The 12,500-nt window shown below is 47.7% G+C and overlaps 1 protein-coding gene across 1 annotated transcript in view; it reads left to right on the top strand.

Annotated features, from left to right (window-relative positions):
* ABCA13 (ATP binding cassette subfamily A member 13) overlaps positions 1–12,500 on the top strand; it is a 470,652-nt gene that overhangs the window by 207,704 nt on the left and 250,448 nt on the right. Inside the window, 3 exon segments of the mRNA XM_020289932.2 lie at positions 5,338–5,475; positions 6,465–6,645; positions 9,255–9,473. Of these exon segments, the coding sequence (XP_020145521.2) occupies positions 5,338–5,475; positions 6,465–6,645; positions 9,255–9,473 (538 nt within the window).

Genomic DNA, 12,500 nt, shown 5'->3' with positions numbered 1-12,500 from the left:
TCCTGGAAAATTCAAAGTACGCCGAAACTGCAGAGAAACTGTGGGTTTATGTGTCCTAAGCTCAGTGACCACAAGGGCTTTTCACTTGCATGGCTGCGCGATGAGTCTCAGAATGAAAGTCAAGGCCAGTGGTCTGTTTGCTGGGCTGTTCTGAACCTTGTGGGATGCCCACTGTCCCCGGCATCGGCACACTAGAGACAACTGCACCATTCTCCTTGTGTTAATCCTGGCTTTGTATTTTATGTATTTCTGATGCTTTGACTGGGAGGAGAGTTAGCGACTCTGAAGGGACTTCCCCCCCATGGCTAGCCAGTTCCTAGCCACAGAATAGGACTCGCTGTGGGTGTGCTTTTCGTATGAAAACCAAGCAGTCCAGGCCTTCGCTCCCACCATCTCCCCTGTAAGGCCTCCCACTCAGGGCCACTGGCCACCTGCCCTGCTCAGCCCATGGCCAGGGACCAGACAACTAAGGCAGCCCTTATGCCTCACTGTCTGCTGCCAGTGACAAACTAGTCAATTCTAACCCTCCTTGCCCTTCCTCATTTGTTCCATCCCTTGGAAACCACAGTAAAGGCTCTTGTCCACATTTCGCCCTCCGTCCCCTCTCTTCTGACAGACCTGTGCTTGCCTGTGTGGCCCTGTGTGGGTGTCATGCTCCCTCCCTTTGGGATCTGTGAGTAACAAACTGTATTTTTAATGGCAGTTGTCTCCTGCCCCGTTGGCCTCACCATTGCCAACTAATAATAAGACCTACATCGTAACACACCCATTCACTGTGACAGCTAAAAGTGTCCCCACCCATGTTTCCAACACACTCCTGAGAGAGTGTCACCAAATTGAGAACCGTGTTTCGGAAGTCCCTCGTGTGCAGGAGGGCCTCCCCCAGGGGGAGGAGGGGGAGAACTTCCTCTTGCTCTCTGTTTCTCTCAGACACGCACGCACTCATACCGTGCCCCATGTCAGTGCTTTCCTCTTCATTTCCTTCCTTCTTTCTTCATTATAAAGTGACTCTGTACGTATGACCCCAACATTTTAGATGGGGCAGATCCTTTCCTGGCCTGGGCGCTCTGTGCCAAGTGCAGGTCTGCAGTCAGGAGCTCGCAAGCAAACATCTGGTCCTCTCAACGAGCTTTCATTGCATAACCTCCGTTTTATGTGCTTCCAATTAAGTCTGATTCTTCTTGATCTGTCTAATTTCATTGACTTCTTCTTTTATCACTGTCAGTTTTGGGGGGCAATGCTAATTAGTTTCCTGGCCTGGTTCCCCTTGAGGAGAAAACCTCGGCATAAATCGGGGCCTTTGCACATGTTAATGTGCCCAGTTACATCTGGTAGCGAGGGCAGGGTGCCCGTGCTTTAGAGTGCGCGCAGTGGACGAGCGTGGGATCACAAGCAAGAGCAGCCGCAGAGCCGGCCAAGGGGCCGAGCGCCTCCGCTCCAGCGTGGATTTGGCAGCTCTCCGCTTCAGTTAGAGTAGATTAATTGGGAGGATTGTGGAAGTCCAGACAGATTGAGGCTGAGATGGTTTAATTGGCAAATCAACCCTTAATAGTCAATTTATTTCTAATTTATTTTTTTCTAACTGTGAAAAGTCTCCCAGACTTTGCTGTCCCTTTCTGTCCCTGAAGCCCTGGTTTGGGCCTCGCGGTAGCCGCCACACTTGACCTGGACCATTCGGTGCCCTTGTGACACCTTCCTGTGCTCCAGGCCAGGCAGCTGCTCACCCCTCGCTGCTCACCTCTAGTCTGTGTTGACTCGGAGTTATCTTTCTTGAAAGCGGCCCAGATGGACCCTGCCTCCCCGCCAGCTGGCAGTCTCCCCTGGCTCCAGATGCGGACAGAATGAAGGCTGACACCTGCAGTGGCTCCCAGTCTAGGCCAAGCTACTCGCCCTGGATTCACGCCTCGGGCTCTGTTCCAGTTGCACTGGTGGGGGTGGGGCGGTCTCCAGTGTGCCCAGCACCCCACCCCACGTGGGTGGCCAGATAAAATACAGGACACCCACTTAAATTTGAATTTCAGATAAAATACAGGTAATTTGGGGGACATACTTACACTAAAATATTATTTGTCAACTGTCTGAAATTCAAATTTAATTGAGCATCCTGATTTGTGTTTCCTAATTCTAGCAACCCCTCCACACATCTCTCTGCCTTTTCTTTCTGGCTCCTTTCCCCCTGCTTGGAGGCCTGCTTCCACTCAGTGTCAGTGGAAACCCTCCGATGACAATATCCTGTCACCTCGTGTTCCTCTCAACGTTTGTTTGGTCACCTTTACTAGAATGCAGGTCGTAAGAAGGTGAGGTCTCTGCCTGATTCACTTGTGTCGCCCTCGTACCATCAGAGCACGTCGTTGATTGATTTCTGCTGATGACTGACGTCTCTGGAACAGGAGGTTATAAACTGGGAACAGCGAGACACAGCATAGGACATCCTGGACCCACGCGACCTCTCCAGCTTCCTTGTCAGTGTGCTGAGGCCTCACGTGCTCTGCTCCTTTTTGGGCTGACAGCTGGGACTGTGACCCCTGGGAGATGAGCCAGCCTTTCCCCTCCTGCCTCTGTACAAAATGCTTAGCTATTCATTTCTCAGCAAAGCATCTTCCACAGTGAGTCAGGGCTGGAGGGAGGTGTCGTTTTCCAAAGACTCAGTGAGCAAATGAGGACACGATCAATAAGCAGCAACATTGAGGCTCCATTGCAGGAATTGGAGATGCCTGACATTGTTGGGGTTGTGTATGTGTGCTCATGTGCACGAGTATGTGCATGCATACGTGTTCACACTCACATGCATAACTATATGTGTGGATGTGTATATGTATGCATGTACACATGTGTGTTCACACATGTATGGTGATCACCACGGCCCCAAACTTGAAAGCCATTTTATGAAATTATATGTATCTTTTCATAACTTCCTTTTACATTGAAGTGGAGTGGAGCTGACGTTTTGTTTCAGGATTTCCCTGTGGGGCACCCTGCAGATGTGAAGGTGTTCAATTACTTCCATTGGAACAGGTGGCAAATTGCACTTAGTGTCACCTTTAGAATGTGCATATAGAAAATATTATTTTCTCTCCAATGAGTCTGAGAACTTGAGATGTAATACATCAGATGGCTACATGTTTATTAAAAAATGTTTGGAAAGTTTATGAAGAAGCAGGGAAAAAATCCAATTATCTCAAATCTCACTGGCCAGAACTAACAATATTTCCCAGTCTTTTTTCAGACACTTTTCTATTCCAAGTTGGGTTTATACTGTATATATACGTTTCTCTTTATGTTTTAAAAATATTTTTATCATAAGCATTTATCCACATCTTTGAAAATACTGTTAACATCTCATTAAATGAAAGTATGATTTCCTGCACTTTTCTCCTACTTTGCAAGTTTAAATAATTTCTGCCTTTTTCATGAATATGTTTGTGCTCAGTTCTATGTCCCCACTTTGTCATTGTGTGTTCTCTAGATTCCTAGGATTTAATTGTTAATTCAGAAATCTATGAGCCTTCGAAGGCAGCTGACCCTCATTGCCGACTGCTCTAGCTAAAGGTGGTGCCGCCTCCCCCACTGTGAATGTGGCTGGCTGGGGACCCGGGGCCCCTCGGCAGGAGAACCGTGCTGGCTGTGCACGAGAGAGACCAAGGCAGTGCCAGCACTGGCGGGGTGATTTCCCTGATGTATGTGTTTGCTTATTATGTGCTTTTATTTCCACGAACTCGTGGTCCATGCGTGTACGTGAGCAGAGGCGTCCTCTGTAGTTGGCACTCAGAGACACCGTGGTGCAGGGGCTGAGGCAAGTCTCCATGCTTGTTTGACAGGCGCACTGTCCTTGCTGCGGCACGCGGGCGCCCAGACAGGCAGGGACTGCCAGGGGAGAGGCCAGCCAGAGCATGCCACCTCTGCAGCCACCAGCTGCGTGTCCCGGGGCAAGCCATGCTGGTCCTCCCGTTGGCATTGGGAAGGGCGCGGAGAAAATTGTACCCTGCGCATCAGTGGTGAAGGGCTATGTGAGTTAATGCAAATGAAGACCTTGGAACAGAGAATACTGGCTGTATATGACCTAATTACCCGGGTGCTACCCATCCTCTTCCACCAAGGGACGGTTGGTAGTTTGCTGGCCACTCGGAGAACACCAGCCTGCGTCAGTTTTCCTGGCCTGCCATAACAAAGTACCACAAAAAGTGGCTTCAACAAAAGAAGTTCATTGTCTCACGGTCCCACAGGCCAGAGATCTGCGATGAAGATGTGGGCAGGGCTGGCTTCTCCCGAGGCCCCTCTCGCTGCTTCTCCCTCGTCACAGGGCCCGCCCTCTGGGCGTCTGTGTCCCAATCTTCTCTCATGAGGGCACCAGTCAGATTGGATTAGTTCTCACTCTTGTGACTTCCTTTTGCCTTAATCACCTTTTTAAAGACCATGTCTCAAAATATAGTTGCATTCTGAAGTACTGAGGGTTAGGGCTTCAACACATGAAATTTCAGGGAGCACAACGCAGCCACACCCGAAGGCCAGCGCCCAGCCTGCGGGCCACACAGCACCGGCCTTCCCCTGTCCAAGTGACGGCCGTCCTTTGTGTGTGTAATCATCGCCTGTGATTAGAACGTGAGTGCTGCGTCTCCCTCTGTGGCTCCGTGATCAAAGTGCGACAACGGTCTTCACCGAGCCCTGTTTTTATTCTAGTCAGTTGTAGAATTTAGGCCTTTAGGTAAGTTGCATTTATCAAACTTAAACTAGAATGGATATGTTAAAGGAAATTGAAGAGTGTTAATAATTAAATTTCCTTTCATTTCTTCATGTAACGAGGGCAAAATGACTGGCAAATGGTGCAAGGTGAATACTTTTGAAGAATGGTGATGTGTTTCATATGGAAATGTTAGCATTATGAGTTGTTCCTCTTTGTGGACGTTTCATCGATTAATCCCGTCATGCACTTACCTCATGCCCTCCCTTTTGTCTGATCACCCAAGCGAACATCAAAGACGGGCGAAAGAAGAGTAATAGCAAAGGAGAGGGGCAACACAGGGCCGGGCTGAGACTGGGAAATATTCAGCAATTTTTATTAATAAAAAATGTTTAGCGAACACCCACTCTAAGGGTCTGTTGGGAAAAGTGAATGTGGGGAGTGGGGGTGAGGGGTCCTGGCAGGCAGCCCCGGGTTAGGCCCGGGAGGGTGAGCCAGACCCCCCCACCGCAGGGCCACCCCCGGGGCAGGGCACCAGTGGTTTGAAAATATTAACATAGAAGAACATTTTATACTAATTAGTTAAGATATTCTATTACAGAATCTTCATCTAAATAAAAGGAGAATTAAACTGCTTTTAATTGTGTCTTATTTTCTAGGAACTTTCGGTTTAGGGAAGCCATGGTATTTCCCCTTCACCACCTCGTACTGGAAGAGCGTGGGCGGCTTGCTGGAGAAAAGGCGGCATTTTCTGAGTTCTGGTCTGTTCCTCGTCAATGAGAACTCTGGGAGCAAAGGTTTGGATTCATGCATTTTTCCTCTGGTCAGTTTTGATTTTTGTATTTTATTTCTGGTCCGGCCTTTACAACTATGCGCTGGTTTTCAGGCTGTCTTCCATGGGGAAACAGCTACAGGGCCAGGTTGCAAGGAGTGTCCCTGATCATGTTCCTCTGGGAAGCCCGGGAAGCCCAGAACCTCCTCATTATCTATTTGTTAGCGCCCTCCCCTCCATGCATTGTGTACATTTGTGCATGTATTATCATTCGGTAAAATTGAAGCTTGAGTCCCCAAATGAATATGTGTAAAGAATAAGCAAAGGTGGGTAGCGACCAGGTATAATGCACTTAAAAATTTTTAATTTAATTTTTAATGTCTAATGCTTCTGTGGGAGAGATTATCACTGCCCTTTACAAATGGGGAGCAGGGTTCCCAGCCGTCTGCAGGGGGCCGGGCCCAGTCCCGCAGATGCAGGCCACAGCCACTTCCAGAGAGGCCGACTCCCGGGGGACGGTGAGAAAATGCAGGCGCATCAGCCGGAGATGAACAAGCTCCCCTCATGGTGGCTTTATACCGTGCGTCCGTATTGGAAAGTGAATTTTCTTCTGACTAAACAAGTAAAATATGAATTTTTTTTAGAAACTTTGGAGCACACCAGCAAGCACCTATTAACTCTCACCTCCTCAGGAGACTGTTAATATTTCTTTCCTATGGAGATTTTGGTGTGGAACTAATCTGCCTGTTGTCTCTTCTCTGCATATATACAAATACATGTGTGTGTTTTTATTTTTATTTTCTTTTTTTAGAAAATGTTTATCATAAGAGCTTGACACTTTGTAATCAGTGATAGCATTTGATTTTTGTCTGTTTCTCATTTTGGTAAAGAAAGAGTTTTGAATTGCTTTGCATGTTTCACAGAGCTAAATTCCATTCCAAAGGAGAACACTGAATTAGTCAGTATGGGCGCATTTCGGGGGCTTTTGACGTCCTCTTGCCGTCCCCGTCACAGGGCCGTGGCTGCAACACAGGGAAGGAGAGCTTGAAGGAGGTGCCCCGGGAGTCGCCTTGGTGTCCGTGACCAAGGAGTATGAGGGCCACAAGGCGGCAGTCCAGGACCTCACCCTCACCTTCCACAGAGACCAGATCACCGCCCTGCTGGGGACCAATGGAGCCGGGAAAACCACCATCATGTGGGTCCCCTTTTATCTGCATAGAGCACTGGGCGTTTGAGTCCTGAGAGTGTCAGTTTACCTGTGAAACAGAGGTTTGATTCTCTTTCCTTTAAAAAAATTTTGAGTGTTCAATATAGAGTTTAGAGACACAGGAGAGAGACAGAGCCCTCTCCCCAGAGTGGCCCTCTGTCCTCAGCCACACGGTCACACCGCAGGCCTGGAATAGGACCCAAGGGGTAGGGAGGTTGGTTTTGTGTTTTTTTTATCTTTAATCTTTAATTCTTCTTTTATTTTCTACAAATAATTTACCATGTTTTACTTTAGTCTCTGGAAATCCTGTGACACTTTTAGTTTTTGTCCTGGTAAATGTAATCTTGTTTGCATATCTATGGGAAGATAATATCAGAATGATATTTGCAATTTTTAAAAAAATACCTTGCTCTTTTTTTTCTTCATGTTCTGCCTTTTGTGTGGTTGCTTTCTTGTTAAGGCTGGGGTTTTGGTTTAGGACCCAATGGCTCGAAATTTGATTAAAGAATCAAACCATATGACCCCAGAGAAACAGGGAGTTCAAGCCTTCCTGGCCTTGAGCTGACTGTGGAAATGGTGGTTTAAGGTCAAACCACTAAAAGTATGAAATAACTGTTTTGAACAAACCCATTTCCCTTTGTTCTTTTCCTCGCTAAATATGTAGGATTAAAGTGTGATTAGTCAAAATAATGAAAAGAACTTTGCCTCAAACTTACTAAGAAATGTAGAGAAATAACATATAAAAAGCTTCAGAAATCTCAAATTGAAAACAATTTGAAAGAAAATGTGGACAGTTTTTCTTTGTTCCTTAGATGCTGAAATGGAGCTGAAAAGCTCTCTGAGTATTTTTTTAGTGTTTGCAAATTTGGAAAGTGCTAGTTACACAAATAATGACTCAGAAAACCAGCACTCCACATCCTCCATTTACTAAGACACATTTCTTGCAAGGAAAACCTGGAGTGTTTGTTTAGCAGAGCAATGAGAATTTGGAGTTTCTCGATGTTTCAGGGTTCTCCGACCACACTGCTTTTAGTGTGTATTTGTAGTGTGTCCTGAGCCGGCCTCAGTGGCTGCCCTCCCGGCAGTGCTTAGGTGACAGGCTGAGAGCCCAACTAATAGGCTGGATCTTCCCTATTTGAAACAAAAATCTTTGAGACTCATATGGAACATGTATAAACCATTCTATAGTATCCCTAAAATAGGTTTGGAAATAATACAGCAAAGAGCTGTTCATCGAATGTATTCAGGTATAGTTTGCGTGCAGTAGCCAGTGTCCAGTGTGAAGACACAGAGCTTTCTGTCCCCCTCCGAGATAGCCTGTGCCCTCTTTTCACCCTATATGTCGCTATAAATTAGTTCACTTATTCTAGATTTTCATATAAATGGAATCATGCCTGGCTTCTTTCTCTCAGCAGACTGCCTCGCAGATCATCCGTGGAGGGCACGTGCCAGCAGTTTGGCCCTTAGGGTGGCTGCGTGGCAGTCCCCTGCATGGGGGTAGCACGGCTGGTTTATGTTTTCATGTCGGTGGACACTGAGGTTGTTCCCCTTTTTTAGTGATTGTGCAGAAGATGCTGTGAGCGTTTGTGCACATATCTGTGTTGGCACGCATTCTCATTTCTCTTTCACAAATGCTTACGAGTAGATTTTCTAGGTCCTGTGGTAGGTCCATGTTTAACTTTTTAGAAATAAGAAAACAGTTTAAAACCTGAATAATAAACTTCCTGAAGCAAGGAAGCAGAACCAGGCAATCCTCAGGCTTCCTTTGGTAAAGTTGGCCACGTGAGTTTATGGTGACAGGCCACTGTGTTCTCTTGGTTCTGACATGGATGCGTGGACCTGCAGAAGTGGCAGGAAGGCTGGCCCCAGAGTGGGAGTGTAGGTTGCATTTCTGTTTTGTTTATGTCTCATTATGAGATGAATGTGTCATTTCTTTAGCCTGTTTCCTCATCTGTAAAAACAAAGTTGGATGTTATAATCCTAAAGTTTCGTGCAGCTCTCGTGGTCTATTACCGCAGTACAGATGATCCCCAACTTAACAGTGCTTTGACTTACAATTTTTTGACTTTACGATGGTGTGAAAGTGATGCACATCAAATAGAAACTGTACTTTGAGTACCCATACTACCATTCTGCTTTTCATTTTCAGTATAGTATTCAATGAATTACATGAGACATTCAACATTTTATTATAAATAGGTTTTGTGTTAGATGATTTTGCCCAACTGCAGGCTAATGTAAGTATTCTAAACATGTGTAAGGTAGACTAGGCTATGATGTTTGGCTGGTTAGGTGTATTAAATGCATTTTCAACCTATAATATATTCAACTTATGATGGGAATATCAGGACGTAACCTGATCATAAGTCAAGGAGCATCTATATATCATGTGGGAGTATAAACAGTGTCACAGGCCCACATTTTCAAGATTAACCAACTGACATCCCCCTTAGGCTTCCCACAAGTTTTAACTTCTGTACAAAGCAGGCCGCAGAAGGGGTGTGCCCTGCTCGGGCTGTGTGCGTCTCTCTGAGCGACCAGGTCGCTGCAGGCGAGAGCATCCGCAGCATGCCTTCTCTGCACTTTTCCTCCGGCAGATCCATGTTGACGGGGCTCTACCCTCCCACTTCTGGAACCATCACCATCAATGGCAAGAATCTGCAGACGGACTTGTCTCGGGTCAGAAGGGAGCTGGGGGTGTGTCCACAGAGGGACGTCCTGCTGGACAGCCTCACCGTCCGGGAACATCTGCTGCTCTTCGCCTCCATAAAGGCGCCTCAGTGGACCACGCGGGAGCTGCACCAGCAAGTCAATAGGTCAGTAGGCGGCTATCTCTGCTGCTCCTGCTTCTGCCCACTGTGTGGGTGAAGACTATAGAAAGAGACACTTTAAAAAGTCACCTGTATCTACGTTTGTGAGAATGTTAACTGTGGAATTATGACATAGCCACCAACACGGGCAATGCCAGAGAAGCCTTCTCAGGGAAGACATTGAATTTGACTTGATTCAAAGTTGGACGATTTGGGTCATGCTGACCAACTGGTCGTACAAGGCAGGAAGTGGAGGAATCCAGGTAGGGTCCTGAAGATTGGGTAGGAAATTGGTGGGTCCACATGAAGGGCCGAGCCCTCCATTGAAGTGGACCAGCGTAAGGAAAACCCGGGTTAGATGCTGTGTATGGGGAGAGATGGAAAGGAGGTGGGGAGTCAAGGATGGCCAGAAAGGCAGACGGAAGACTCTCCTGTCTCGCTGGAGACAGAGAGAAGCTTACACTGGGGAGAAGGGAGGGGCGGCAGGTTCCTGGTTAGAGAACAAAGAGGCGTTTGGGGGTGGGGACCTTGGAAGGATGGACTGGAGGGGAAAGTGGAGCAACGAAAGTCAAGAAGAGTAGCTGGGAGTGGAAGCGCTAATCCAGGGTGGGGCGAGCGATGCAGAAGACAGTGGTGCTTAGACATGCAGGCCGCGTGTCCGTGCTGGGCTCTGTCCCCTCAGGAAGATGTGACTGTGGACCTGGTGCTGCACCCTTGCCAACCCCGGTGGACAGACTTTGCAAAGCAAGCGTGAGCCAGGGCGTGAGCTGCGGGCCGGGCCGTGTGCAGGTGTGTGTGCATGCAAAGGGTGACCGCCTACACACGCCTAAGGAGAAACGGGAAGTTAATGAGCTTATGCATTATTTTACAATACTTTTCCAAGCTTCACTTTAAAAAATAGGTATTTGTCATCTCTATTTAATGAAGGTGGAAGCACGCAGGGCTTTCGTGTCATTTTGCTTTGTGTGACCTTATTTCCTTACCACCTTCTCGAGTGTGTGCTTCAGGGGCTACGATTCTACCTTGATGTCTCTAGCCCTAGAGCACTGAGAAAAAGACAGCTGAGTCTTCAAATTGTCGCATGTTCTTTGTACCTTTGGTGACATTACTTATTGGAAGGCAAGCGAGGTATTTGCGGGGAGGATGTGGCCTTCCACCAGTCCGTCACGCCACGCCACTTCCCCGACCGCGTCTCGGGCGTCTCTGTCTCCAGCAGCGCAGGTCGCCCCTCCTGGTGCTTCCACGGAGGTGCAGGTGCGGGGCTGCCGCTGCCCTTCCTGCCTCTGTTGCTCCTCCTCCACCTCGCCGCAATCCCTTCTGCCACCTCTGCAAAGCTCATGTTCCCCGTCATCCCAACTTCCTAAGCCCCTGACTCCAGCCAGGGCTTCCCGTTCCCCGACCTGGATTATCCCCCGCATGGTGGCCGGTGCCTCTCAGAAATGTGTCCACCCTCCAAGGACTCTCCACCACACCTGCAGTGAAGTCCAAAGGTTAGGGTGGCCTATAAACATGTGATTTAGGCTTTCGTGCCTAGTGTTCCAGATGGATTAGTAGTATCCCTCCCACCTCAAAACCCTCCTCCTTTGGGCAATAAATTACAAGGCCCTGCCAACCTCTCTGGCTTCACCTCCCACCTCACTCTCCCTTCATTGCACAGTGCCAGCCACGGTAGTCTTGTTGCAGCTCCCTGAACACTAAACAGGGCCTTGGCCTCAGGGCCTTTGCACTTGCTACTCCCTCTGCCTAGCCTGCTCTTGTGCGGCACGGGCTTGGCGTGCCGCCTGCCTCACTGCCTGGGGCTCCTCTCAAACGTTGTATCAGAGAAGATCTGCCCACACCCATGTGAGTCCTCTCTGTTTCTCTTACCTGGATTTTTTTCATAATTTTTATCAGCATATGATGTCCTGTTTGTCTCTCTTCTGTTTCTCTCCACCAGTTGCTAACCCCTTGAGTACAGGAATGGTGTCGTTTAGTTCACTACAGCATAATAAATATTCTATGAGTTGAATAACTGAATGACTGAATGATGCCATTTTCCTGCTAAAAGTCCTCCATGTCATCTCATGGCCTATGGAATGATATCCATTACTTTAGGTTGGGGATGCAAAGAACCTCACCCTCTTTTCTCATCCTAACTTCCCAGCCTTTCATCCTATTGCTCCTCATTCATTCATTCCACACTTTTTATTTATTCAGCCTGTAGTCAGCCATGTCTTAGTTTGCTGGGCTGCCATAACAAAGTACTGCAGGACGGGCGGCTTGAGCAGCAGCAATCCATTCTCTCTTAGGCATGGGGCCCTGGCGAGTGTTGAGGGCTTGGTAAATGGCCACCTAATTGGCAGGTCAGATGCTCTCTCTAGCGGCAGGTGGAGGGTGGGGTGGGCTGAAGCAAACCTGCACTGGGAGGCCCAGAGGAGGTCTATGGAGGGTGGGGAGGAAGAAGAGGGGGTGCCATGACATTTCCCCAATTTCTGCCTCAGACAAGCAGAATATTTCTCACAATTCAGGTGACCCGTGAACAACACAGATTTGAACTGTGCAGGTCTACTTACATGCAGATTTTTTCAATATAAATTACACCAAGTGTGACTGCCTCTCCTGCCTCCCCTTCCTCATCCTCCACCTCCTCTGCCTCACCCACCCCTGAGACAGCAGGACCAACCCCTCCTCTTCCTCCTCAGCCTGCTCAACATGAAGACGAGGATGAAGACCTTTGTGATGATCCACTTCCAGTTAATGGACAGGGAATATATTTTCTCTTCTTTGTAATCTTCTTAATACCATTATCTTTGCTCTAACTTACTTCATTGCAAGAGTACAGTATACAATACATGTAACATACAAAATATGTGTTACTCTGTTTATGCTATGGGTAAGGCTTCCGCTCAACAATAGGTTGTTAATAGTTAAGTATTTGGAGAGTTGAAAGTTATACATGGACTTCTGACCATACCTCTAACCTCCATGTTGTTCAAGGGTCAACTGTATACAGAGAGAGCCTATTTGTGGATCGGAGAGAGGAATATGATGGGT

Source organism: Microcebus murinus, chromosome 9, assembly GCF_040939455.1.
Source record: "Microcebus murinus isolate Inina chromosome 9, M.murinus_Inina_mat1.0, whole genome shotgun sequence".
Taxonomy (NCBI): domain Eukaryota; kingdom Metazoa; phylum Chordata; class Mammalia; order Primates; family Cheirogaleidae; genus Microcebus; species Microcebus murinus.
Note: the sequence above shows the minus strand (reverse complement) of the source record. Positions and strands in the feature narration are given on the sequence as shown.